The sequence below is a fragment of the Salmo salar genome, chromosome 01 (genome assembly GCF_965601325.2).
Source record: "Salmo salar chromosome 01, fSalSal1, whole genome shotgun sequence".
Lineage (NCBI taxonomy): Eukaryota > Metazoa > Chordata > Actinopteri > Salmoniformes > Salmonidae > Salmo > Salmo salar.
In genome coordinates this window covers 135818152-135845616 of record NC_138291.1, presented here as the reverse complement: position 1 = coordinate 135845616, position 27465 = coordinate 135818152, and the positions used below count along the sequence as shown (strand labels likewise).

The window sequence follows — 27465 nt, the reverse complement described above, 5'->3', positions numbered from 1 at the left end:
GCTGATTGAGTTCGAATAACAGACTGGAAGCTTCAAAAGGAGGGTGGTGCTTGGAATCATTGTTCTTCCTCTGTCAACCATGGTTACCTGGAAGGAAACGCGTGCTGTCATCATTGCTTTGCACAAAAAGGGCTTCACAGGCAAGGGTATTGCTGCCAGTAAGATTGCACCTAAATCAACCATTTATCTGATCATCAAGAACTTCAAGGAGAGTGGTTCAATTGTTGTGAAGAAGGCTTCAGGGCGCCCAAGAAAGTCCAGCAAGTGCCAGGACCGTCTCCTAAAGTTGATTCAGCTGTGGGATCGGGGCACCACCAGTACAGAGCTTGCTCAGGAATGGCAGCAGGCAGGTGTGAGTGCATATGCACGCACAGTGAGGCGAAGACTTTTGGAGGATGGCCTGGTGTCAAGAAGGGCAGCAAAGAAGCCACTTCTCTCCAGGAAAAATATCAGGGACAGACTGATATTCTGCAAAAGGTACAGGGATTGGACTGCTGAGGACTGGGGTAAAGTCATTTTCTCTGATGAATCCCTATTCCGATTGTTTGGGGCATCCGGAAAAACGCTTGTCCGGAGAGGACAAGGTGAGCGCTACCATCAGTCCTGTGTCATGCCAACAGTAAAGCAGCCATAGACCATTCATGTGTGGGGTTGCTTCTCAGCCAAGGGAGTGGGCTCACTCACAATTTTGCCTAAAAACACAGCCATGAATAAAGAATGGTACCAACACATCCTCCGAGAGCAACTTCTCCCAACCATCCAGGAACAGTTTGGTGACAAACAATGCCTTTTCCAGCATGATGGAGCACCTTGCCATAAGGCAAAAGTGATAACTAAGTGGGTCGGGGAGCAAAACAGGAAACTCCCCAGACCTTAATCCTATTGAGAACTTGTGGTCAATCCTCAAGAGGCGGGTGGACAAACAAAAACCCACAAATTCTGACAAACTCCAAGTATTGATTATGCAAGAATGGGCTGCCATCAGTCAGGATGTGGTCCAGAAGTTAATTGACAGCATGCCAGGGCAGTTTGCAGAGGTCTTGAAAAAGAAGGGTCAACACTGCAAATATTGACTCTGCATCAACTTCATGTAACTGCCAATTAAAGCCTTTGACACTTATGAAATGCTTGTAATTATACTTCAGTATTCCATAGTAACATCTGACAAAAATATCTAAAGACACTGAGGCAGCAAACTTTGTGAAAATTAATATTTGTGTCATTCTCAAAACTTTCGGCCACGACTGTACAAAACATTAAGAACACCTGCTCTTTCCATGACATCGACCGACCAGGTGAAATCTATATCCGTTATTGATGTCACTTGTTAACTCCACTTCAATCAGTATAGATGAAGGGGAGGAGACGGGTTAAAGAAGGCGTTTTAAGCCTTGAGACATTTGAGACGTGGATTGTGTATGTGTGCAATTCAGAGGGGGAATGGACAAGACAAAAGATTTAAGTGCCTTTGTATGGTAGTAGGTAACAGGCGCACCGGTTTGAGTCAAGAAGTTTAAAGCTGCTAGGTTTTTCACGATTAACAGTTTCCCATGTGTGTTAATGGTCCACCACCCAAAGGACATCCAGCCAACTTGACACAACTGTGGGAAGCATTGGAGTCAACATGGGCCAGCATCCCTGTGGGTAGATAGAGATGGAGATTGGATGCTTTTACCCAACAGTCCTTATTAACCATAGAAGCTTGGAAATGGCTTGCCCTCATCGTGGCAATATGGAGTTCTATGGCAGTTTGAAGTCCCCTTTTTGTACACTTTGGCACGTGTCACTGTATTGTGCTGTGGTAGTACAGCTGTGATTGTTGAATTATAATCCTTTGCTTTTCAGACATGATGGTGCAGGAGTATGTGAAGTTTGGGTCCCTGGATACATACCTGAAGAAGAATAAGAGCTCTGTGAACATCACCTGGAAGCTAGAGGTGGCCAAGCAGCTAGCCTGGGCTATGCATTACCTGGTAAGACCAATCAATCAGTTGTACAGTAACACATTTAAAAAGTTTCATTGCCACATACACCACATAGGTGCAAACAATGACCTAGTAAGACCCTAATCATCATCTGCTAGAAGGACCTCCAGGGTTCACACACAAAAAATGTATGCAATCACTGTAAATCGCTTCGGCTCAAAATGTCCGCTATGTGACCTGGGTGGTCTAGCAGTCTGTGCCGCTGCCTACAACACACATACCAGCGTTGACATGGGTTCGAATCTGAACCACAGTCCACTGTGAAGCTTGACGATTAGTTGACTATTTCAATCAGCTGTGTAGTGCTTGGGCAAAAATGTTACATGCACCCCTTGAGGACCGAGTTTAGGAAACCCTGGTCTACTGTATGCACACTCCTATCTTTCCCCCTTTCTCTCTCCTTTCTGTCCAATAAAACATATAAAATACAACTGTGTGTGTGTGTGTGTGTGTGTGTGTGTGTGTGTGTGTGTGTGTGTGTGTGTGTGTGTGTGTGTGTGTGTGTGTGTGTGTGTGTGTGTGTGTGTGTGTGTGTGTGTGTGTGAGCACCATAATGGTATTACTTTTATTTGCAATCTGCCACAAATCTGTCTGTCATATTCTTTGTGTAACAGGAGGATAAGAACCTGATCCATGGAAACGTGTGTGCCAAGAACGTCCTGTTGATCCGAGAGGAGGACAAGAAGACTGGGAACCCTCCCTTCATCAAACTGAGTGACCCTGGAATCAGCATCACTGTCCTGCCCAAAGATGGTGAGCACCAGCTCTTGTATCAGTTATTACAAAGATATCCTAAGAAATTATACTTTACTGAACTTTTGCATGTTCTTTACAGTGCATTTACAGGGCATTTAGAACCAAACAGGTCTTCCCCAGGCGGTGTTGATGCAATGTATTCACCGCGTATAAAATATCTCAAAGGAAACAAATACTGCATTGTTAGAGGACACTCCTCTCTTCGCCACCCCTCCTCTCTCCTCCACCAAGAGGAGATACTAGGAAATAAATCAAAAAGTGTTAACCATGCAGAAAGCATGTAAAGGTAGAAACTCCAGACATTTTTCAAAGCACTTTTCTTTAAGTAATGTCGGCTATTTTTGTGGCTATTGCACAGTGGCAATGCTAAAAACGAAATAAAAAAATATCCTTTAACATATACAGTTCTCTCTCCGATGCATTCTCAACCCACTCCTCGCTCCCTCTCAACCCTCACCTGAAGAACGGTAGGGTAAAGCTGACTACTTTATAGTCCATTGTCACAGGGAAACTCATCCTCCTCCTTCTTCTTTATAACCTCTAGTCTTGGTGGAGCGTATCCCCTGGGTGCCTCCAGAGTGTATAGAGGTGCCTAGACACCTGACTCTGGCCACGGATAAGTGGGCCTTCGGCACAACCCTGTGGGAGATCTGTAGTGGAGGAGACAAACCACTCAGCACACTGGACTGCTCCAAGGTAAAGACTGGGGGAGGTGTTGTTGTTGGGCAATTCATATTAATCACAGCAATAATAGTTAATTTAGTTGGAAAGCCATGTCCGAGACAGAATGGCCCATAGGGCAGGAGCCTATCTCCTGTTTCTGTAGCATTGTTTGTATAGCACACTGTAAATTATACCGAAATATCAAGGTGGTTCACAAGCAGGAAATCAAGTGAAAAGCTTTTGAGATGTGTAGGGTTTTGTTCCTCTGTTGTGTTATGTTTTGAGGGCCATAGTTTATGTGGTCTTCTGAAAATGTGTATAATGAATAAATCTATTATTGAAACCAACATGTTTTGGCATATATGTCTTCAAGGTATTTTCCTTGCTAGAAATACCTGTTCCATGAGGACAAGAAGGGACATAGCGGATACTATTTAATGCCAACATTGTATACTCGTTCTGATCTTTATTATCTCCCTCTGTAGAAACGCCTGTTCTATGAGGACCGCCACCAGCTACCTGCTCCGAAGTGGACAGAGTTGGCCAATCTCATCAACAGCTGTATGGACTATGAGCCCTCCAACAGACCTTCTTTCAGAGCTGTCATCAGAGACCTCAACAGCCTCTTCACTCCTGGTCAGTAGCCCTCTTGTCTTTCTACTGCTCTGCCGACAGACAAAGATGTAATTCTGGTCATTTTACTAAAACCTAATGATGTTCCAATGGCTCAGTGTGTTGAACCATGGTGCTGGCAACATTAGGATTGTGGGTTCGATTCTCGCGTGGACTACTTGTACTGAATATAGGCGATGGGTCATTTTGGATAGCATATTATTATTTTTGTTTAGTTGATTTACAGAAGGTCTTGGTATTGATTGTGTTCCGTCCTGTCTCCTGTCCCAGACTATGAGTTGCTGGTGGAGAGTGACATGGTGCCCAACAGGACCAGAGGGTTTGGGTTCCCAGGGACTTTTGAGAACCAGGAGCCTGCTTTGTTTGAAGAGAGACATCTCATCTTCCTCAAGCAGCTGGGGAAGGTTAGATGCGTGCAACCACACACACACACACACACACACACACACACACACACACTCTCTCTTCATTATGCTAGTTTATACACCGTCTGTGGTTGTAGTTTTTCCCTCCCGCTTTTGCGCCGTTACATTTCATTTTTACCTCGGTTTTCGCTAAATGAATTGATCAATCACTCACTAATCTCTTCTAGACAGACCACGTCAATATAAAGGATACTGTAGATCATGATACAACAGGATGCGTGAGATAACTAACATCATTATTTTGGGTTCTTTGGACAAATCACGATTTTGCAGGTGTTAGCAACTTTAGAATTTCGGAAGGGGAGGGGACATTTGGCCCATAGACTTGCCCGTAACTTGCAAAGAGAGAGGGTAGAGCTTCTTCCTTCTGGTTCCCGGTCCTTCTCTTAACCCATATGGACCCAGAACACCTGACCAATTACATCGATCATCTGACCAATTACACAAGACTTAACCCTTGTGTTGTCTGAGTCAAAAATGACCCGCCACCATGTTTAATAGCAGAGAAAACCCCCTAAATTATATTTTTTCAACTTGAAATTTGTTGACTTTTCCTAAACTGACCTCAACATTAGAAAAAGTGTAACATCGCCTTTGTTCATATTTCCATGAAAGCTGTACACCACCAGGGTACAAAGATTGTCTTAGGGTCATTTTTGACCCGGCAGTTATAAAATCATTTACACACACACACACACACACACACACACACACACACACACACATGAGAAATTGAGATTGTGTGCTACTGATTAAACAGACAAAACTAAAACTTTCTTGTGCATGTGCAGCATCTCCCCTCCACGACCCCACACATGACTCAAGTTCACAGACAAAATAAAAACTATTTCAGACAAAATAAACATTTCTTGAAAGCATTGTTTACTAATGGGGAATGCAGTCAGAGGCTATAAAGGTGCTGCAGGTGACAGTCCCCCCAGTTCTCTCTTTGCTGAAGCCATGAGTGCACGTTTCAGTGCCCAACAGGTCATAGATCAGATTTTTGCAGATCTAAGAGAGACATTTTTTGTCAAAGAACAACTAAATAACATGGTCCTTGTCACCATATGACAACCAGGGCAGGATGGCAGCACAAACTGTCATAAGGATGACTCCAGGGCCCACAAGACATGCACAGGACATCGCCTCAACAATCTACATGTTCTTCACACCAGCCATTGAAAAAATCTTCCTGGAGATGACAAATTTGGAGGGTTTCTGTAAATATCAAGACAACTGGAAAAGGATGAGTTTGACCTACATGCCTACATAGGGCTGCTAATCTTAGCGGTTGTGTATAGGTCCCGAGGCGAGGCTGCATGTAGGTACATTTTTATTTTTATTTCTCTAATGTAAGTGATTTTCACTGTTAATTTTATTATGTATTGCTGTAATATCATTGATTTATGTGATTGTTTTCTGTGACACTGATACAAATTACTGATAGTAATCTTATTTGTCAAAAGGTTGCTGTCCTTTCCGGCAGTATATGCCCAGCAAGCCAGCAAAGTATGGCATCAAGATATGGGTGGCCTGTGACGCACAATCCAGCTACGCTTGGAAGATGCAAGTCTACGCAGGGAAGCCGACCATTGGAGGCCCGGAGAAGAACCAGGGGATGCAGGTTGTGCTTGATGTGACAGATGGACTGAGGGGGCACAATGTCACGTGTGACGATTTCTTCACCTCTTATGAACTCAGCCAGCAGCTCCTGAAGAGGAAGATCACCATGGTTAGCACAGTTAGAAAGAACAAGCCTGAGCTCCCCCCTGCACTCCTCGCAACAAGGGGGAGAAAGGCCTTCTCATCAAAGTTTGCCTTCACCCCCACCACCACTCTAGTTTCTTACCTCCCAAAGAGGAACAAGAATGTGGTCCTCCTGAGCAAACTGCACAAAACGGCTGAGATCAGTGATCGTGAGGACCGGAAGCCAGCCATCATCCTGGACTACAACCACAACAAAGGAGGTGTGGACAACCTGGACAAGGTGATTGGAATTTACAGCTGCTGGAGGATGACTGCCCGCTGTCCCCTGGTCATCTTCCATAACATCATTGATGTGTCCTCATACAATGCCTTCGTGATATGGAACAAGATCAACTCTACCTGGATGCCTGATAAGCGGAAACAAGAGGAGGGTGTTCCTGGAGCAGCTGGGAAAGGCACTTCTAACCCCACACATTCAAAGAAGGGAGCGCCTCCCTCGCACAGCAGCGCTTGTGAAAGCTGTTCAGGGGGATGAATCTTGTCCTGATCCACCTGAGGCTGCAGCTGGGTCAGGCAAGAGGAGGAGTTGCCAATTCTGCCCCCCCAGAGAAGGACTAAAACAAATACTATGTGCTGCACATGTGAGAAATACATCTGAAAAGTCCATTCACACACACTTGCCTACCGTCCTACATGTGCTAATTAGAGTTGATTGATTTATGTTCTTCACGTTTTTGTTTTGTATCTATTATCTTATTTTCTTATTTATTGTTGTTGTTTATGCACCTTGTGGGTGGGGGCAATGGTTAAAAAAATGGGAGAAGACTAGTATTTTGTAGTTGAATTCCTCATTGTACAGTATATAAGAATATATCACTATGTTGCCCCAAAAAGACTGTTATTGTTTCCCTTCAATAAAATGCATTCAAAACTACTTTCTGCACATTTCTGCTACTTTCTTAGGCTATATAAGTTCTATCGCTTGCTAAAAAATGTATGTTTACCCCTATGCAGTATCTTCAGCAATAATAATAATAATCCTCTACTTAGGTAAAGAAAACAATTATGACAGGTGAGTTGTAATAAAAACAAGTGGTGTCCTCTGATTAAATGCAGTCTTTCTGCATTGTGAAGAGGGAAACCCCAGATATTCGCAAAGTTTGTGATGAATGACAGGTTGTTTCTTCATGCAAAATAGATTTGGGGTTTAAAATTAAATTAAGCTGCTTTATTTTAGGGGTCTAGTGAAGGGGGGTAATTTTTGACCTTTTGGACAAGTGGAGTATACAGAATGTTAAGACTACACAAGGGTTAAGTTCTGGGTTAACCGAGATGAATAACTCACACTGTCTCTCTCTCTCTCCCTCCCTCTCTCTCTGTCTGTCTCTCTCTTTCTCGCTCAGGGTAACTTTGGCAGTGTGGAGATGTGTAGGTACGATCCTCTGCTCGACAACACAGGGGAGGTGGTGGCAGTCAAGAAGCTGCAGCACAGCACAGCAGAACACCTCAGAGACTTTGAACGGGAGATCGAGATCCTCAAGTCCCTCCAGCATGATAACATCGTCAAGTACAAGGGAGTGTGCTACAGCGCTGGTGAGATCAGTATGTTTTTCTGCTGTTGAGCAAAGTGTGATGACCATAATCTTCTCTCGATCATTGTTCCTTGAATATGCAACTGTTGAAATGAATCATGCTACTATGTCCCAGCTTTATACAGTACATGACCATCATAACAGGAACTTTCAATCACTGGAAATTGGTGCAAGCTAAAGTGTTGTAGTGCTATACATCTGACTGCTGTGCTGTTTATTCAATTCTAACCATATCTTAGGTCGGAGGAACCTGCATCTGATCATGGAGTATCTCCCCCACGGCAGTCTGAGAGACTACCTCGTCAAGAACAAGGACCGCTTCGACTACAAGAAGCTCCTGCTCTACGCCTCACAGATCTGCAAGGTACAGGACTGTTACAGCGCAGTACATTGTAAGACTGTGCAAACACTTGAGAAAGATGATTGACCTTTTTTCAAGTCCTGCCCTCCCTATTTACTGTTGCGATGTCCAACAAACTTTTGCAGCGGAGAGCAATTTTCCATGAAAACCAATGGAGAAGAACCGACAAAAATGTTGTTAAACTCTGTTTTTACTACTTGATTAAGTTGAATGCAGACAGCCCCTTGCTCATCAGGAGATTGGTGTTTGTTTCTGTGGACTGTCATTTTAATGACTTCACAGGAACTCACTGAACTCTACCTGTGTGCTCCTGCAGGGCATGGACTACCTGGCGACCAAGCGCTACATCCACAGAGACCTGGCCACCCGTAACATCCTGGTAGAGAGTGAGCTGAGGGTGAAGATAGGAGACTTTGGGCTCACCAAGGTCCTGCCTCAGGACAAGGACTACTACACCGTCAGAGAGCCGGGGGAGAGCCCCATCTTCTGGTGAGAAATAATACCGCAACTTCTGTAACAGGCAGTGGGAGAATTGTGGTTACTACAGTAATCGAGTGTTACTGTTATTAATGAAGTTAGTCACAAATGAGCTCACTAATTGGCAAGCACCAAAATAGCAATCCTACAATTTGAAAAAAGATTTACTGTTTATTAATGTTGTATAAACTATTTTAACTAATGATTGACTGTATATTTTACTTAGATACCCTTTATAACCCCTCTTTTTTTTTTTTGCTTTTTAGATCATTGCTGTGTGTAAGTTTTTATTTACATTTTGTAGGCTCATTTTGCTTCGTTGTGTTGAAGGTATGCCCCTGAGTCGCTGACTGAGAGCAAGTTCTCAGTGGGCTCTGACGTGTGGAGCTTTGGCGTGGTCCTATACGAGCTGTTCACCCACAGTGACAAGAACTGCAGTCCTCCAGCCGTACGTCTCTGCACTCTCTTATTTTCCCTCTTCTACCTCACACGATCCTTCTTCATCTTTATCACTTTTCTAACTCAACTGTCTCCCCCCCCCCCCCCCCCCAGGTGTTCATGGACAAGATGGGCCGTGACAAGCAGGGCCAGATGATAGTGTACCACCTCATTGATCTCCTGAAGAGAGGATACAGACTCCCTGCTCCCCAGGGCTGTCCTGAGGAGGTGAGGCTGACCGTCTGTTTTTTGTCTGTCTGTTTCTGTATCTTGTGTATATCTGATAGCCATCCAAACTTGAGCCTCCCTCAAAATCGTAAGGCAGCCTAAACAGAGAGCTCAGTAAATGTTTTACATATTTTATGTTTTTAGGTGGGGTTTTTTAATTGAGTTGTTGATTGGATATATCTGGTTGTTTTCACCCACGGAGTTGCAGGACTGATGACAGGATGACTTGTCAGGTTTAGCTAGCTGGCTAATATTTGCATTTTAAAAGATGCATTTCAACACTGGCTGCTTCTTGATCAGTGGTGACCTGACTGCAGTATGGAAATGGCAGCGAGACCGTACTGATATGTGGTGGGCTTTTCTTGCTCTGTAGCAGCAGCAGAGGCATCACCCGTGTGGGTGACGTTAGTTGTGGTGGAATACGAAGTCCAGGCTACAGAGAGGCTGAGCTGTGGACGACATCAGGGCCAGCAAGCCAATTGCGTCATTGTATTTCTATGGCATCAACTGACTTCACCATCATCTAACTCAGTTTAGGAGCCAGAGATCGCTGATCTGCTGAGGGAGTCCTGCTCTGTGTCTATGACAATGCCATCCTGTCCTTTGTTTTGTTATGTTATACTGTATGTGTAACCCAATTCTGCCTAGTAGGCTAGGTCTACTGATGTAGCTTACACCTACTATGTTACGTTTTTGAACCATTTATTTAAGAGGACTTTTTTGTGTCATCCTCAATGATTTTAAATGCATTGTCCACTTGTGTGCTTGTATTGCGTTTTAAATTGTCAAATCGATCTATTTACCCCTCAGATCCACAACATGATGACAGAGTGCTGGAATGGTGACCCAGGTCTGCGGCCCACCTTCAAGAAGTTAGCCCAGAGTGTGGACACGTTCCGGGACACAGTAAAGAGGGCTGAGGAACCCTTCCTGGAGGGCTCTGCTGAAGGTGACCTGGCCTAGCCCACATGATCACCTTGTCCAGTAAGAAACGCACATTTTCATTTTCCATTGTAAAACGTTTTGCCACGGTGTGCCCTAATCAACACAACCCTGACGACGCCTTAACTCTCAAAGACTACGACAATGAAGTCACTTGAGCCAACAGTCTTCTGGAGCAGATAGGAGGAGCAAGCGGGGAGGATTACCAATGGCATTCTGGGAGAAATCACAAAAAGACAATATTGAAGTCTGTCTTTGTGTGCGAACCTACCCCTTTTTTCACTGATTTGGGGAAGGAAAATGACCATATGCTGTTACTTTGCTGTCATCTTTTCTCCATTCTGGGATGTTTTCACTGTGGCTATTATGACTTATTTTGGGCTCTGGCCTCAGACTCCAGCACAGGCAGAACACACTCCGCTGTCGTATATGTTGATGCTAATGGCAGCACAGAAACACGTCAAGGATAGCAATACAGAAGACGTGCATTTAGTAAAGACGTTAAGACTGTTCCATCTGCCTCCCTCCTCAACTCAAGTGGATTACGTCAAACCACTTTTCTCTTTGTCACAGTAATCCATATTGTGTTAATGTGCCATCATCTCACCTGCTGACCTCCATTGGAATATGAATGTGCACTTCTGCCGGATCAGTAGTACCTACAGTGAGGGGGGAAAAAGTATTTCATCCCCTGCTGATTTTGTACGTTTGCCCACTGACAAAGAAATGATCAGTCTATAATTTTAATGGTAGGTTTATTTGAACAGTGAGAGACAGAATAACAACAAAAAAATCCATAAAAACGCATGTCAAAAATGTTAAAATTGATTTGCATTTTAATGAGGGAAATAAGTATTTGACCCCCTCTCAATCAGAAAGATTTCTGGCTCCCAGGTGTCTTTTATACAGGTAATGAGCTGAGATTAGGAGCACACTCTTAAAGGGAGAAATCTCAGTTTGTGGACAGGTGTCTTTTATACAGGTAACAGAAGCAATCAATCAATCAGATTCCAAACTCTCCACCATGGCCAAGACCAAAGAGCTCTCCAAGGATGTCAGGGACAAGATTGTAGACCTACACAAGGCTGGAATGGGCTACAAGACCATCGCCAAGCAGCTTGGTGAGAAGGTGGCAACAGTTGGTGGGATTATTCGCAAATGGAAGAAACACAAAAGAACTGTCAATATCCCTCGGCCTGGGGCTCCATGCAAGATCTCACCTCATGGAGTTGCAATGATCATGAGAATGGTGAGGAATCAGCCCAGAACTACACGGAGGATCTTGTCAATGATCTCAAGGCAGCTGGGACCATAGTCACCAAGAAAACAATTGGTAACACACTACGCCGTGAAGGACTGAAATCCTGCAGCGCCCGCAAGGTCCCCCTGCTCGAAAGCACATATGCATGCCCGTCTGAAGTTTGTCAATGAACATCTGAATGACTCAGAGGACAACTGGTGAAAGTGTAGTGGTCAGATGAGACCAAAATGGAGCTCTTTGACATCAACTCAACTCGCCGTGTTTGGAGGAGGAGGAATGCTGCCTATGACCCCAATAACACCATCCCCACCGTCAAACATGGAGGTGGAAACATTATGCTTTGGGGGTGTTTTTCTGCTAAGGGGACAGGACAACTTCACCGCATTAAAGGGACGATGGACGGGGCCATGTATCGTCAAATCTTGGGTGAGAACATCCTTCCCTCAGCCAGGGCATTGAAAATGGGTCGTGGATGGGTATTCCAGCATGAAAATGACCCAAAACACACGGCCAAGGCAACAAAGGAGTGGCTCAAGAAGAAGCACATTAAGGTCCTGGAGTGGCCTAGCCAGTCTCCAGACCTTAATCCCATAGAAAATCTGTGGAGGGAGCTGAAGGTTCGAGTTGCCAAACATCAGCCTCGAAACCTTAATGACTTGGAGAAGATCTGCAAAGAGGAGTGGGACAAAATCCCTCCTGAGATGTGTGCAAACCTGGTGGCCAACTACAAGAAACGTCTGACCTCTGTGATTGCCAACATGTGTTTTGCCACCAAGTACTAAGTCATGTTTTGCAGAGGGGTCAAATACTTATTTCCCTCATTAAAATGCAAATCATTTCATAACATTTTTGACATGCATTTTTCTGGATTTTTTTGTTATTCTGTCTCTCACTGTTCAAATAAACCTACCATTAAAATGATAGACTGATAATTTCTTTGTCAGTGGGCAAACGTACAAAATCAGGAGGGGATCAAATACTTTTTTCCCTCACTGTATAAGAAAATGGACGAGACTGTTTTGTCTGTCTGTTTGTCTGTCCTTTTATTTTAGGTTGTTGTTATGGCAGCCGTGCTGACTGTCATAGACGATGCCACATCAATGTCAAAACTTCGAAGGTTAAAGTGTTTTGAGTGAAAATATTTGTTATTTTTCATAAAAAAAGCAATCTATGATCATGGCGAGGAAAGGGTTTTTATCATGTATTTATTTAATTGTTTTATACAAGCCAGTATTTACCTGTTTGCGAGTTGAACATAAGAGTTCTGGTGTTACATTTGAGTTATAATGCTTAGGCTAAATTGATTGTAAAATATCAGCTATTTTATATCAAAGCAGTCATACAGTATTAAAGGGTATGTTATTGCAAAACTGGTCAGAAATTGATTTTGTTGCTTTAGTGGCATGTTTTATTTATTTGTGAGAGACAAAAGTTTAACTGCCATTTTATTTGGTTGTAATCATCCTCTTGAGTGGAAAGTTGGTGATAGTGGCTCTCATCTCCATCCACACCGTCAGCCCTCAAAAAAGGTCACTTACACATGACAATTTGCACATACACACACGTGCACACCAGACCTGGGTTCAAATACATGTGTATCTGTTATTTCAATTACTTTTTTCTATGTATTTGAGAATTTTCAAAATACACAGAACAAAACGATTACTTATTCAAAACTTTCCTGGAACACTATTTGAACCCCTTTTCAAATATATTTGCACCAAACATATTTCAAATGCCCTCAAATACTTTGCTGCTCCATGTCCAACGAGCTTTTAGAAACTGCTTTTGTTTTTTTGAATGTAACATGGCATCTTGTCCCTCTATCACGAGACACCAATGTAAAGTATGGGCTTCATTATGCGATTAATAAGTCAAATGAGACCTGCATAGCTTCCATTTCAAATGAAACTTAAGTACATTCACAACTATTTTCAAGTGCACACCAAATAATTCAAATATTTAATTGAAAACACTGTCTTTCAAGTAATTGTAAATACATGCAAATCTTTCCAAATAGTATTTTTTAAATACATTCCAATATTCAACTACTTATTCTTTCAAATTAAGATGTTCTAAATACTTGTTTTGAAAAGTAATTGCACACATGCACGCACACGCACACCGCAGAGAAACTTGTATCTATTTAAGGCGCTGACTGGTGACTTAAACCATTGTCAAATACTCAGGTATGGTAGGCCGACAGTCAGGAATGGTCTCCCACGGAGAAAACTGTGGTGATTTGTTGTGATTGCTTTGAGGCTAAATGGGGTAGGATCCTCATAAACCAGCGAGTCCCAGCGAGCTGTGTGAAATCCCTCTCAAGGTACACCTTGGTAGTGGTGGTGATAGTAAGTGTAACTAATGTTCTGTGGAAGTATGGTAGTCATTGCAATAACCGTTATTGTGTCTGGTGGATCCTCTTGTCCTCATGGCTGACTTAACACAACTAGCTGCAGGTCAGGGCCACCAGCTAACTGTTACCGTTTCCATGGTAAACCAGGAGAGTATTGAAGAAAAAAAAAAAGCTAATAAGGGAAAATAAGAGCTTATTTTTCCTTATTACCTGACTGTTACCATGGCGTCAGCTACAGTAAACATTGAGTAATGGCTAAAAATAATGTGGTTTTACCCCAGGTAGAATGCAGACATGAAATGATTTATTTTTGATGAACCTAATAAATACCAATATGTTCTTTACCATGCATTATTATATAGATAGCACATTTTTTGCTTTTCCATTAAGTGGATGAGACATTTCGACATGGACAAAATGTGATTTCCAAAATAGACTTTATATTGATATTCAACGAGTTTTACATTCACTTAACATATGTTCACAGTATTTCAATGGGGTATTCTTGGTGGGTGTAAGGGGGGATGCATTTTTCAAGTCATTCAAACAATTGTATTTCTCAGGGAAGTGCATAGGTGCTCTTGCTTCAGTAATTCATTTAATGATGAAACAACATTTGAGCAATACATTTATTTGCAAACTATTTGCCTTACACATTATACAGAAAAGCGTACAAAGCCATTTAAACAGCTAGCACAGCATTTCCCAAACCTGGTCCTCTACACCCTAAGGGGCGCACAGTTTTTTGGGCCTAACACTACACAACTGATTTAAATGATCAAAGCTTGATGATTAGTTGAATTAGCTGTGTAGTGCTAGGGCAAAACCCAAACGTGCACTCCTTGGGGTCCCGAGGACCGAGTTTGGGAAATCCTGAGCCAGCCTGTGTTGAAATTTCTCCCATCAACAATCTAATTTAACACTGAAAACAGCTACCTATCACCCACACTCCAATAACACAGAGAGGAGGTGGTCAGATAAACCCAGGCTAGGGCAGCTCTACCATCCTGTTGCCCACTGCCCCAGTCTCAGCACAGACGCCGAATGTCATTCTTAGTGCAGCCCTGGTTGCAGCACATTGCAGCTACGCCCAAGGAAAAGTTCCTCTTTCGCCTGTTGCGGCGTTGCCAATTGATGCTTGGGCTCCTGGCCAGCTCTCCGGCTCCCCCCACTCCTCCCAACACCACTGCATGATTCTGGAGCTCTTCACTGGGGTCGAGGTTGGCCGCGGACCCCCTATGGTCCCCCACTCCACCCAGGAGTGAGAGGAGTTCAGCCAGGGAGGTGGGGGGTGAGGAGGAGAGCTGGAGAGAGTGGTCTGCTACTGCGGCCTGGTCCAGACCATGAGGCCAGTTGAGTCTGCTGTCCTCGCCCTCTCTGACATCACTGTGGGAGCTGGAATAGAGGAGATCTGGAAGAGGTCAGAGCATGGGGGGGGGGGGCAGTCAGTAGGGGTGAGTACACCTTGCATTCACATTTGGTTGTCATCATTCGATCAAGATGAGCCGATAACTATCTTATCATCAAGTATTGTTGCTTCAACACATGGTTTTAAAATGTCTCCTATCTGCCGACTGCATCTGCATTGTGACCAGATTCCCTGGTCCCTCCCTGTATGCAAACTAATCCAACTTGCCTTGGACCTTCCCTTATGACACAAGCTCTGTAAATCAACAGGGGAAAAAAAGCATATTTTTATACTCAATAGTTATACTCTCATCATTACGGCCTATTTTTGTTAACCAACAATTTAATACTGGGCTTAATACTGTCCCGATAACCTCGTCAGCTCATGTGCTTTGTTTTATTCCAAATGATTTGTAATTGCGGAAGTGGCCTCGCTCATGCTTACAGAAAGTTATGCGCCTTTACGAATCAGTTTGGACATCTTCTGCACTTTATTGCTAGCTATTAGTCTGGAAAATGCTTAAAAGATTCACAGAATATAATAGAACAGAATTCGATAAAGATTTTGCGTTAGCCGATACTAGACCTAAACAGTTCTACCAAAGGAACAGAAATGTAACATGCTGGGAGAAGGACTGTGGTTTCTTCCAGATAATTGATCATTGATAATCCCGAAACGGAGTCACTTTCACTCATCGAGGACTGATATAGGCCTACTACAAATGTGTTGGGGATGATGTGGCGGACTATGATGGAGTCGCAGTAGAAGAGCACAGTGCCTGACAAGTGTATGGCAAGGTACATTACATGACCAAAGGTATGTGGACACCTGCTCGTCAGACATCCCAAAATCATGGGCATTAATATGGAGTTGCCCCCCCCCCCCCCCCCCCCCCCTTTCCTGCGATATCAGCCTCCACTATTCTGGGAAGGCTTTCCACTCAATGTTGGAACATTGCTTCTATTCAGCCACAAGAACATTAGAGAGGTCAGGCACTGATGTTGGGGGCGATTAGGCCTGGCTCGCAGTCGGTGTTCCAATTCATCCCAAAAGTGTTCAATGGGGTTGAGGTCAGGGCTCTGTGTAGGCCAGTCAAGTTCTTCCACAACGGTCTCGACAAACCATTTCTGTATGGACCTCGCTTTGTGCATGGGGGCATTGTCATGCTGAAACAGGAAAGGGCCTTCCCCAAACTGTTGCCACACAGTTGGAAGCACAGAATCGTCTAGTCTGTCACCATTAAGATTTCCCTTCACTGGAACTAAGGGTCCTAGCCCGAACCATGAAAAACAGCCCCAGACCATTTTTCCTCCTCCACCAAACTTTACAGTTAGCACTATGCATTCGGGCAGGTATTGTTTTTCTGGCATCCACCAAACCCAGATTTGTCCATCGAACTGCCAGATGGTGAAGCGTGATTCATCAATCCAGAGAAGCATTTCCACTGCTCCAGAGTCGAATAGTGGCGACCTTCACACCACTCCAGCCGACGCTGGGCATTGCACATGGTGATCTTAGGCTAGTGTGTGGCTGCTCAGCCATGGCAAGCCATTTCATGATGCTCCCGACTAACAGTTATTGTACTGACCTTGCTTGCAAAGGCAGTTTGGAAATTGGTAGTGAGTATTGCATCTGAGGAAAGACCATTTTTACGCACTTCAGCACTCGGCGGTCCTGTTCTGTGAGTTTGTGTGGCCTACCACTTCACGGCTGAGCCGTTGTTGCTCCTAGACATTTCTGCTTTACGATAACAGTACCCATTTGACCGGGGCAGCTCTAACACCTGTCAGCAACAGGTGTGGCTGAAATAGCCAAATCCACTAATTTGAAGGGGTGTCCACATATTTTTGTATATATAGTGTATATTTTGTTGGCCTAATTTTCCACCTGTAGGCTACCTTTAGAGCCAGAGTGGATTTTAATACAATTTCCATAGACAAGCCACTGTATTATATACTGGACAAACAGAACATGTAGTGTTGGTCCCATGTTTCATGAGCTGAAATAAAAGATCACAGAAACTTTCCATACGCACAAAATGATTATTTCTCTCAAATTTTGCACACACATTTGTTTACATCCCTGTTAGTGAGCGTTTCTCCTTTGCCAAGATAATCCATCCACTTGACAGGTGTGGCATATCAAGAAGCTGATTAAACTGCATGATCATTACACAGGTGCACCTTGTGCTGGGTTCAATAAAAGGCCACTCAAAAATGTGCAGTTTTGCCACACAACACAATGCCACAGATGTCTCAAGTTTTGAGGGAGTGCAATTGGCATGCTGACTGCAGGAATGTCCACTAGAACTGTTGCCAGAGAATTGTATGTTCATTTCTCTACCATAAGCCGCCTCCAACATTGTTTTAGAGAATTTGGCAGTACATTCAACCGGCCTCACCACCACCAGACCATGTGTAACCATGCCAGCCCAGGACCTCCACATCTGGCTTCTTCACCTGTGGGATCATCTGAGACCACCCCCTCGGACAGCTGATGAAACTGAGGAGTATTTCTGTCTGTAATAAAGCCCTTTTGTGTGGGAAAAACTCATTTTGATTGGCTGGGCCTTGCCCCTTGGTGGGTGGGCCTATGATCTCCCTGCCCAGTCATGTGAAATACATCGATTAGGGCCTAAACTTTATTTCAATTGACTGATACACTTTATTTAAGGAAAACTCAATAAAATCGTTATTTGTTGCATGTTGCGTTTATATTTTCGTTCAGTATAAATACCACTTTTTTCATATCTGATAATAGCAACATGAATTAGGGCTCTGTTCAATCTGTAACGATGAAGCGTTACAAGATTCCGCTATAGCCTATAAATGTGAAGGTAATTTCAGAATGAGCCGATATAAGTAGCGTCTACTGCGAATGCAGTTTCAGCTGGAACATTCATTTTACATTTCAACCACGCTGCATTTCCGAGATGCGGTTTGAATACAGCCCTTTTGACTTTTCTAATTACAAAAATGTTTATAAAACGGTCAGCATTTCATTATCTCCATCATCCACAGCGCTGTCCAGAGTTAACGGTGGGGGTGGGATCATGGGATGGCCACAATACTGCATCCAGCTCCGAATAAAAATGGACTCTGGGTTATTCCGTTCCCACTCCTGCTATTACAGTCATTGACCTTTAAGATATTTTCAAATATTTGATGTTGCGCTGGCATTGGACATGTGAACCCTTTTTCATGTATTCGGGACGACATCTTCGTTAATATCTTTATTTCTATACGTGTTATCAAATTTCGATTGGACTATGGCATCCGACCACAGTACCAGAAGGCACTTGGTTTCTATTGAAGACCTTAATCTTAATTCTGGAGGATTTGTAGAGGTAACCTATCGTTGTCCATACTTACTGGCCAGTGTGATGTATTTTATGAGGGCGGGACAACAGTGAAATTGGCCAAATGTATAGGCTATGCTTTTGTCAGGATTTGTTTACACTTCAAGAATATCCTTAGCGTCTTGGCTACCTCCAGAGGTGGTCAGAAAGATCTCATCAAAATCAGTTCACAATTAATATTTTGATTGTCTATAGGCCTGCCTGTCGACAAATGTGGGCACAATGAGAATGTAAACAAGATACGTATTTTAGAACCAGGTATAAAAGAGGCTAGTGAGACACTCATTATAAAAAAAATATCTACACTTTAATGCATAGACTCATTTGAATACCGGTACACAAACTGTAAAAGTGAATACATACAATGACAGTGAAAATCCCCCAAAATATAACATGCTGGGTTCTTTTTTTTAATTCCAACTAGTTCCACCGTGTCAAGACACCCTAACAATTAATTTCAGTAAAAACCAGAGGTTCACTGTTACTGCACGGATAGCTATGACGCTCAGAAACCGTGCAGAGTACATTGCAGGTCCACCGTGCTAATAATTGAGAGCGCTCTGAACAACTTTTACATAGGAAATTACAAAATAATGTTGGGTCGCTTAGGTTGATTGCGTTTCAATTAGTATACTTCTTAGTAATCAGTCCAACAGGGTACCATATTTCTACAGAGGAAAAAGCAGCGCTCCCTATTTTCTAATTCTCTAACCAATAAACTGTCGGTGGTTCTGAAGTAGGCTACCACTATCAAGCTGAAACGTCTCTCCATCGTTCTCTGGGACAGAATTCACCAAATGTACCAAAATCTTGATTGAATAGATGCGCTTTTCTTTCAAAACCTAGACTGCAACTTTGGATTTTTAGACCATAGCTTGTTGTATCTTTTAAAATAGAAAATAAGACGAGTAGACCTACCAAAACGATATAATGCGGTGCCCAAGTCACATGAGATTTACACAATTAATAGGCTATAACAACGTCTTACTGCAGCTGCGGAGAAAAGTACAAGTTTGACCAGTTCAACATCATCGACAAGTGTTTGCATTAAGAACCTTAATGATGTAGCTACTTACCCAAGTCTTCATCTAAGGACCGTTTCCAACGGGATCCGCCGCACGTGAAGATAACCGCTCTTATAAACTCTCTGCCGCACAGTTTCATCCCATTGTCTCTCAATAGGCTTTGAGTGCTTGCACACATTAACAAAGTACCAACACACACAAGGATGACAAAAGAAAGCTTTGGTAGCATTTTCAGTTAAGTAGAGCTGGTTTCCTTGTGAGAGAGATTAACTAAAGTCACCCTATAGTGTGTGTTCTGAGCTTCTTGAGGTGCTATGCTGTTCTGTGAGTCCAAGTTCTCTTGTCAATGTAGACTTCAATAGGTACCTCTCACTATCCCGTGATGCTTCTTGTGGTCTGTTTGCTACTGGTCATTCTTTTATAGTCACTAACCCCACACCATTACCATCCTGGGTGTGAGTCATATTACTCTACACTCCATCCACCTCTGCCTGATAACAACCCCCAATTGCTCACATGCACACAGGCATGTAACAGTGTTAGAGGTGGGGGTGCTTACATTTTTTGGTGAGCTGCTGATGGCTATGTTTTGGTACTCTCATACAGGATTAGTAAAGTCCTAGTGCACTACTTGTGAGAAATATATATTCCCCCATTTTTTTGGTACAATTTGAAATTCTGATTCATCAGGGGGTGCTGCAGCACGCTCAGCACCCCTACTGCCCTAGCCACATGTGCATGCTCTCTCTCTCACACAAAGAATGTGTAGAAATGGATTCCAGACACACTTTAGATAATTCATGTTTTTTTTTATGTATTCTGGGTATAAATTCATTCATGTAGCAGAATTAGTGAAATGTCACTGTTCAGATTTGGTGTTTGGAAACAGCTCAGAGCTATACACTCAAGACTGCTTCCAATCAAATCTTCATCTGCAATAAATAATCTGTTTGTAAATGATGACCTGCACTGTGATAGCAGAAAATTAAGAATTTCTGTGGAAATTGATTGATTTTTTTTCTATTCCAGAAAGTAAACTTTGTCATGAGAAATATCCACATGGTCCTGTGTACAGACAATCATATTTTATTAGTAGTATCATTGGCAGTCGACTTTTCTTTTACAATGGCAATTCATTTTTTTATACAACGTTTACAAACTTTTGACAGTAGTCCAGGGCTGAGTAGTGACTGCTTACCATTAATCTTAGGCATTTGAACCGCAACTGGTGAGCAATTGAAGTCCATTTTAATGTGGCCACAAATTCTAAGGCTTAAATGGAACTAACCCATTTTCCATTAAATATATATCTGAACACCATTGGTGTAGATAATTCTAAAACAAGGCAGATTTTGATCACAGTCATTCAGCTCAATAATGGCTGGCCGTATAATTTCGCATTCATGTGCCATCGGAAACGCTAAAATATCTAACTAGGTACTTGCATTTACTGAGTTTCCGATCATTTCGATAGCATGTGAACACAGCTTAACTCTGTGGTGAAGACCTGATGAACATTGATCTTGGGGACCGAGGAGCATCACTCACTCACTTCCAGGGGTGGAGATCAGAGGGGTGTGACACTGGACAACACACCCACCATGACGGTGTCATTTCTCAAACAGGGAGCCGAGGGCGGTCTTGGCTCTTCTTGCCTTCTCAATGCTCTCGAAGTTGGGCACACCGTGTGGAAGGTCCAATCGGTCGTGTTCTGCGACCATGATGCTCTCCGCCTCCCCTGGGGACCCACACAGGCAGGAAGTGACATCAATCAAATAGCAAAGGAAACAAGCAAGCAAAGAATAATACTTTATTGTCCATTTTCTTTTCAGATCACAGAAATTAGTTTATTGCTTTCATCCAAGATACTGATATTAAACTGTGGTGGTCTGCTGTGGGTATTGTTGAAATCACATCTACCCTATACTGTAGTAACTGACTACAGCAAGAATTTGGTTTACCCACGTTTAATGTATCTTTCAATTTATCTGAGGGAGGATATTCCTTGGAAGGTTTCTGGTTGGCTGAAAGAAAATCAAACCCAAGTATTTTTGTGAAGCGGTGACGCTTTTGGAAGTGACTTTAAAAGCAGCCCATATGCCCCTGAGAGGTAGCCAATTATTGGAGATTGGTCAGGGTATCCAAATGGCTTTCTGCATACCTAATGAGCATGGAACCCAATAACCAATGTCCCAGGACTATCTGTGATGTCACAGAATGTTGAAGTTTGACAGAGAGAAGTCACACAAATCAAAGCAAGATGTGTCTTTTTCTTCTTGAGGTGGTTTTTGATCCTGAAATTAGGTGATTGACAACCCTGTCTCGTTCTAAACTTGGTGAAATCACTAACGGATGTGATTGTGAGCTAAAATACCCTTTTCACATTACCGAGCTGAGCTGTACTGCATTGACCTGGTTACGCATCCATGGTGAAAGGACAATGAAAATAAAATATCTGAGTTTGCAAAATATGTTTTGGGTCAGCTGTTTGTGCACATGGTAGAGAAGTACTTACCCCTCATTCGGTAGATTAGCGTTCCATACGCCATGTCCATCTGATAGACCAGGACAAAACTGAGAGGCACGACAGGGGCAAAGAGAACAGACTTCTTCTTCTTAATGGCACTGCAAGAGTGGGAGATAGTGGAACATTAGACAGTCACAGAGATGAACTAACAATTAAAAAGGGAACTGGACCACCTTTTTTGGCTTGCTCTTCAAGAAATGCAGGCAGGCCGTGACAGAAGCCAAACGCGAGGTTGGCTTAGGGGTGTGGTTTGATATGGGTGTGTCCTTTCCACCACCAAGACACCCATCTGTCAGAACCTTGCCCGCAGCTGTTTCCCCCCACTCAATCAAAACAAATAACTACAGGCAGATGTATGGCGAGATGCCGGAGGAAGCTTTGAGTAGGTCAGTAGCCTACAGAGTAATACGAGAAGAATGCAATTGCTGAATTTATCTAGATATCATAAACTGTTTTTTTGATAACTTTCAAATATAACAGGTTCATGTAGAATAAGCAACCATTTACATAATACCATAGAAGCAGGGTTATGCTAATATAACAATGTGCACCTTTCATTGTCGTTCCCAGCCAATACAGACACGGTGCCTATTGGCATTTTGTCTGGTGGTAACGGGGCTGCCTTGGCAAACATGTCAGTGGTCATACCTTCCTGGATGGAGTCCCATATACAACAGGAGTTCCATGATCCTGGTGTAGAATACACAGGGTTTCTCACTCCCCATTTTGACTGATACCATTCAATAATAAAAGAAGACAATACAAGTAAAAGTTGTGTCTAGTAAAATGTTTATGCCGAGTGCCAGGTCTCTCTCCATTCAGAGACATCAGTATCAAGTCAGTCTGGACTTCATCACATCATCTTGCAAATCTCCATGTGTTGGCTCCATACATGTTTCTGTGAACAAACACAGTCACTTCTATCACCAAAGTCGGTTAGGGAGCGGTCGAAATTTACACAATTGTTACCCGGAGGAAAATGGGGGAGGGTTTAGTAGAATTTTTTTTATTTAGTCCAGGGGAGGGTAATTTAATTTGTAATAGATTAAATGTCATATTGCTCAGTGTTTGAGAATTAGTTGCTTATTATATCTCGATGTGTGCCCGACGCTGCCCCTCATCCCTAATTCTCTACTGGGCACGCAATATCAAGTGCGCCTAGTGTGATCTCAATCAAATGATCCATAGCCTGTACAATAGGCCAAGGCTATGCGAAGAGCACGTTCGGAGAAGCACATGGCAAAGTTATATTTCTAAGATAATGTACTTCCTTCCCGAGTTTTTGCACTGCTGGGATGGTGTATATAAAACTAGGCTACACTGCAATGGACAGGCTATCCCAATCATAAGCCCTGGCCTGCCCTGCTCATGTTGATGTAAATCCTTCTGTGCTGCCTAACCAATGGCTGTGCTGTGTACGGTGGCACTTCAGCAGGCAAGTCAAACGTGTCTTCCGAAAATAATGATGTATTTGTCCCAGAAATGCAATATCTGTGCCTGCGGTCGAGGGCTACTGATGTCCTGTTCGGTTTGAGAGGGCGAAAATGAGGAGGACCGGAGGTAAGCTTGCTACTGCTATAATTGATTTGAATTTAAAAAAAATGTTCTTTGCCCATAATGAAGCAATTTATCAGTTACGGACCTCACAATAAGCAATAGTTGAGTAACTTACATTACTATGGAGAGGTAGCCGCGAAGCTGGACAGCGCATGTGTGCTGAAAGTTGGCTAATTCGAGGAAGATCTTAGTTTAAACAGTTAATTTGACTTTAGGCTAACAACAATAGGTCTTTGTGTTGGAGCCTATTTCTTTCTATTCATGAAATAAGAGGTAGGCCTACCTGTTTGACAGACAAAATTAGTCTACTATCCATAGATTTTGTCAGCACATTCCTTCAGCCACCATGCACTCCTTAAATATCAGTGTCAGTTATGGGCTTGGTGTTTAAGTTAAAACCAGGGCTCGAATTGTGAGGGTATTGTGGCTTTTGTTCAAGAAAATGGCTAAAAGCATTGGCCTAACCCTTGTTAGCTTAAGATTTAGAAGAAAAAAATTATGGACCTGATTATATAAAGTGATCTATAACACTTTAGTCCGCAATGCTTTATGCTAGAAGCAAGCTGCAAAACGCCAGACGTGACTCCGATGCATATGGGATATCTTTGGTTTGACATTGAGGCTGCACAGCAACCTTCTATAGCCGAGGAGACAAAAAATGTACTTTGCTTTGGAAGTAATGTGTGATTTTGTCACTAACAATTGATGTTCAACATTTCAACAGGCTATTAAACAACATACTAAACTCTAAATCAGTGAGGAGCAAGCCAGGTAGCCAAATTATTTAGGCTATATTATTATTATTTTGAGGCTATAGCCTGCCATTTAAGAAATAAATTGTGAAGCATTTGTGACACTACAGCACGTGTCAAACTCATTCCACGGAGTGGCGTGTCTGCGGGTTTTCGCTCTACTAGGTCACTAATTAGTAAGCAACTCCCCTCACCTGGTTGTCTAAGTCTTAATTAATTGAAAAAAACAAAAACCCGCAGACAAACAGCCCTCGTGGAATGAGTTTGACACTCCTGCACTCAGGCTGGAAGGAACGCTCAGCATTTCGACACCACATCAACAGCAGCACGTCAACAACATGCCTATACGTTTCACATTTGGACTGTATTAAAATACATTTTACAAAATGATTACTTAGAATTAAATAATAATGAAATGAAAAATGCCTTACTAGGCTATACAGTGCCTTTTTGAATTCTTTTGGAAATACAAGTTTGGACAGTCTTTGGTTTGAGGATCATGCGGTGACCTATGCATGCCTAGTTTGTTAATTTAGCCTAGCAGATGCTCTTATATTCCCATGCCCTTATCACAGTCAACACATCTATTTTGCAACAACAATATCATGGAATAAAATCGATTATTTAAAAAAGTATAGTTTCCCAAATGAAAAAAAGTTACAAGCGCATATAGGCCTACCGGATTATATGTGGCCGCTATGTTAAAAAGCAAATGGCTTTTTCGCGAATTCATTGATAATCAGATACTTCAGTTGTAACTGGTTCTGTTGCGCTACATTTTTACAGTTGATATACAACTTTAGCACTGTTCCAATCGTAAGACTATCCTCATTTTTAACAATAGCCTGTATAGAAATCTCCAGTGTTGTAGCATGCGCTCATTCATTATCATGCTCTGTTGTGGTATTAAAAGAAGAGTATGCTTGCTTCTAGTCACGTAAAATGACCTAGAATTGCATGAAATGCGTTTGTAAAATTAATTTTTTTCCTTTGGACTGCAAATAAGAGATTCATGCAGTGCTTTTATTATAATGGAGGTCTTTTCATCTCTGCCTTTGTCCGCGGTGGTCTGCGAATCCACAACCTTCTGGCTACTTGTAATGCTTACTAACCTGCATATCTAAGGCTCTGATCTGTTCTAGGAGTGAGGGTAAACAGTAGGCATGCTCTCGTTCATCCACGTTATGTTTTTACTATTATTTTGGGTACAGGGGAGGGTAACTTTTTTTTTTCTTCTTCTTCCAAGCATTTTGGGAGGGTAAGATTCTTCAAATAGCCACCCTTTGCCTTGAACTTTTTGCACACTCTTGGCATTCTCTCAACCAGCTTCACCAACAGTCTTGAAGGAGTTCCCACATCTGCTGAGCAATTGTTGGCTACTTTTCCTAAACTCTGCGGTCCGACTTATCCCAAACCATCTCAATTTGGTTGAGGTCGGGGGATTGTGTAGGCCAGGTCATCTGATGCAGGACTCCATCACTCTCCTTCTTGGTAAAACAGCCCTAACACAGTCTGGAGGTGTGTTGGGTCATTGTCCTGTTGAAAGACAAATGATAGACTCTCCAAGCGCAAACCACATGGGATGGCGTATCGCTGCAGAATGCTGTGGTAGCCATGCTGGTTAAATGGGCCTTGAATTCTAAATACAGTTAAAGTCGGAAGTTTCATACACCTTAGCTAAATACATTTAAACTCAGTTTTTCACAATTCCTGACATTTAATCCAAGTAAAAATTCCCTGTCTTAGGTCAGTTAGGATCACCACTTTATTTTAAGAATGTGAAATGTCAGAATAATAGAGAGAATTAGTTATTAAAGCTTTGATTTCTTTCATCACATTCCCAGAGGGTCAGAAGTTTACAAACACTCAATTAGTATTTGGTAGAATTGCCTTTAAATTGTTTAACTTTTAAGGTAGCCTTCCACAAGCTTCCCACAGTAAGTTGGGTGAATTTTGGCCCATTCCTCCTGACAGAGCTGGTGTAACTGAGTCAGGTTTGTAGACCTCCTTGCTTGCACATGTTTGTTCAGTTCTGCCCACTAATTTTCTATAGGATTGAGGTCAGGGCTTTGTGATGGCCACTCCAATACCTTGACTTTGTTGTCCTTAAGCCATTTTGCCACAACTTTTTAAGTATGCTTGTGGTCATTGTCAATTTGGAAGACCCATTTGCGACCAAGCTTTAACTTCCTGACTGATGTCTTGAGATGTTGCTTCAATATATCCACACAGTTTTCCTGCCTCATGATGCCATCTATTTTGTGAAGTGCACCAGTCCCTCCTGCAGCAAAGCACCCCCACAACATGATGCTGCCACCACCGTGCTTCACGGTTGGGATGGTGTTCTTCGCCTTGCAAGCATCCCCCCTTTTCCTCCAAACATAACGATGGCCAAACAGTTCTATTTTTGTTTCATCAGACCAGAGGACATTTCTCCAAAAAGTACGATCTTTGTCCCCATGTGCAGTTGCAAACCACGGTCTGGCTTTTTTTATGGCGGTTTTGGAGCAGTGGCTTCTTCCTTGCTGAGCGGCCTTTCAGGTTATGTCGATATAAGACTCATTTTACTGTGGATATACTTTTGTACCCGTTTCCTCCAGCATCTTCACAAGGTCCTTTGCTGTTGTTCTGGGATTGATTTGCACTTGTCACACCAAAGTACGTACATCTCTAGGAGAAAGTACGCGTCTCCTTCCTGAGCGGCATGATGGCCGAGTGGTCCCATTGTGTTTATACTTGCGTACTATTGTTTGTACAGATGAACGTGGTACCTTCAGGCGCGTGGAAATTGCTCCCAAAGATGAACCAGACTTGTGGAGGTCTACAATGTATTTGTTGTTGAGGTTTTGGCTTATTTCCTTTGATTTTCCCATGATGTCAAGCAAAGAGGCACTGAGTTTGAAGATAGGCCTTGAAATACATCCACAGGTACGCCTTCAACTGACTCAAATGATGTCAATTAGTCTATCAGAAGCTTCTAAAGCCATTACATCATTTTCTGGAATTTTCCAAGG

The 27465-nt window shown here is 42.7% G+C and overlaps 3 protein-coding genes across 7 annotated transcripts in view; 1 reads left to right on the top strand and 2 right to left on the bottom strand.

Annotated features, from left to right (window-relative positions):
- The window catches only part of LOC106561486 (tyrosine-protein kinase JAK2), a 77764-nt gene extending 64926 nt beyond the window's left edge, over positions 1 to 12838 (top strand). For 3 of the 4 annotated variants that reach the window (XM_014125501.3, XM_014125491.3, XM_014125511.3), the window contains 11 exons: positions 1846 to 1973; positions 2600 to 2738; positions 3286 to 3437; positions 3890 to 4040; positions 4308 to 4441; positions 7573 to 7762; positions 8001 to 8125; positions 8439 to 8611; positions 8930 to 9047; positions 9152 to 9265; positions 10076 to 12838. In XM_014125501.3, the coding sequence (XP_013980976.3) occupies positions 1846 to 1973; positions 2600 to 2738; positions 3286 to 3437; positions 3890 to 4040; positions 4308 to 4441; positions 7573 to 7762; positions 8001 to 8125; positions 8439 to 8611; positions 8930 to 9047; positions 9152 to 9265; positions 10076 to 10228 (1577 nt within the window). In that variant the 3' untranslated portion in view covers positions 10229 to 12838. Of the gene's footprint in view, positions 1 to 1845; positions 1974 to 2599; positions 2739 to 3285; positions 3438 to 3889; positions 4041 to 4307; positions 4442 to 5540; positions 5784 to 5928; positions 6068 to 7572; positions 7763 to 8000; positions 8126 to 8438; positions 8612 to 8929; positions 9048 to 9151; positions 9266 to 10075 lie in introns of those variants that run through there. The other variant, XM_045688257.2, reaches the window with a different exon arrangement.
- Positions 12839 to 14293: 1455 nt separating this feature from the next.
- LOC106561479 (relaxin-3) lies at positions 14294 to 19901 on the bottom strand. Its single transcript, XM_014125479.3, has 2 exons — positions 19667 to 19901; positions 14294 to 15235 (listed from the first exon to the last, which is right to left on the bottom strand). Exons 1-2 carry the CDS (start codon positions 19842 to 19844, stop codon positions 14853 to 14855), a joined length of 561 nt encoding a protein of 186 aa, XP_013980954.1. The 5' UTR covers positions 19845 to 19901; the 3' UTR covers positions 14294 to 14852.
- Positions 19902 to 20406: 505 nt separating this feature from the next.
- Positions 20407 to 27465, bottom strand: part of plgrkt (plasminogen receptor, C-terminal lysine transmembrane protein) — a 32357-nt gene continuing 25298 nt past the window's right edge. Inside the window, 2 exon segments of one of the 2 annotated variants that reach the window (NM_001146440.1) lie at positions 20407 to 21361; positions 22131 to 22240. In NM_001146440.1, the coding sequence (NP_001139912.1) occupies positions 21183 to 21361; positions 22131 to 22240 (289 nt within the window). In that variant the 3' untranslated portion in view covers positions 20407 to 21182. 2 annotated transcript variants of the gene reach the window in all.

Excerpts from the sequence above, each read along its gene's own strand:
- LOC106561479 (XM_014125479.3), bottom strand. The coding sequence starts at position 19,844 with ATGCTACCAAAGCTTTCTTTTGTCATCCTTGTGTGTGTTGGTACTTTG. Across the intron at positions 15,236-19,666 it reads GTCCTTAGATGAAGACTTGG|ATCTCCTCTATTCCAGCTCC; the intron begins GTAAGTAGCTAC and ends GACCTCTTCCAG.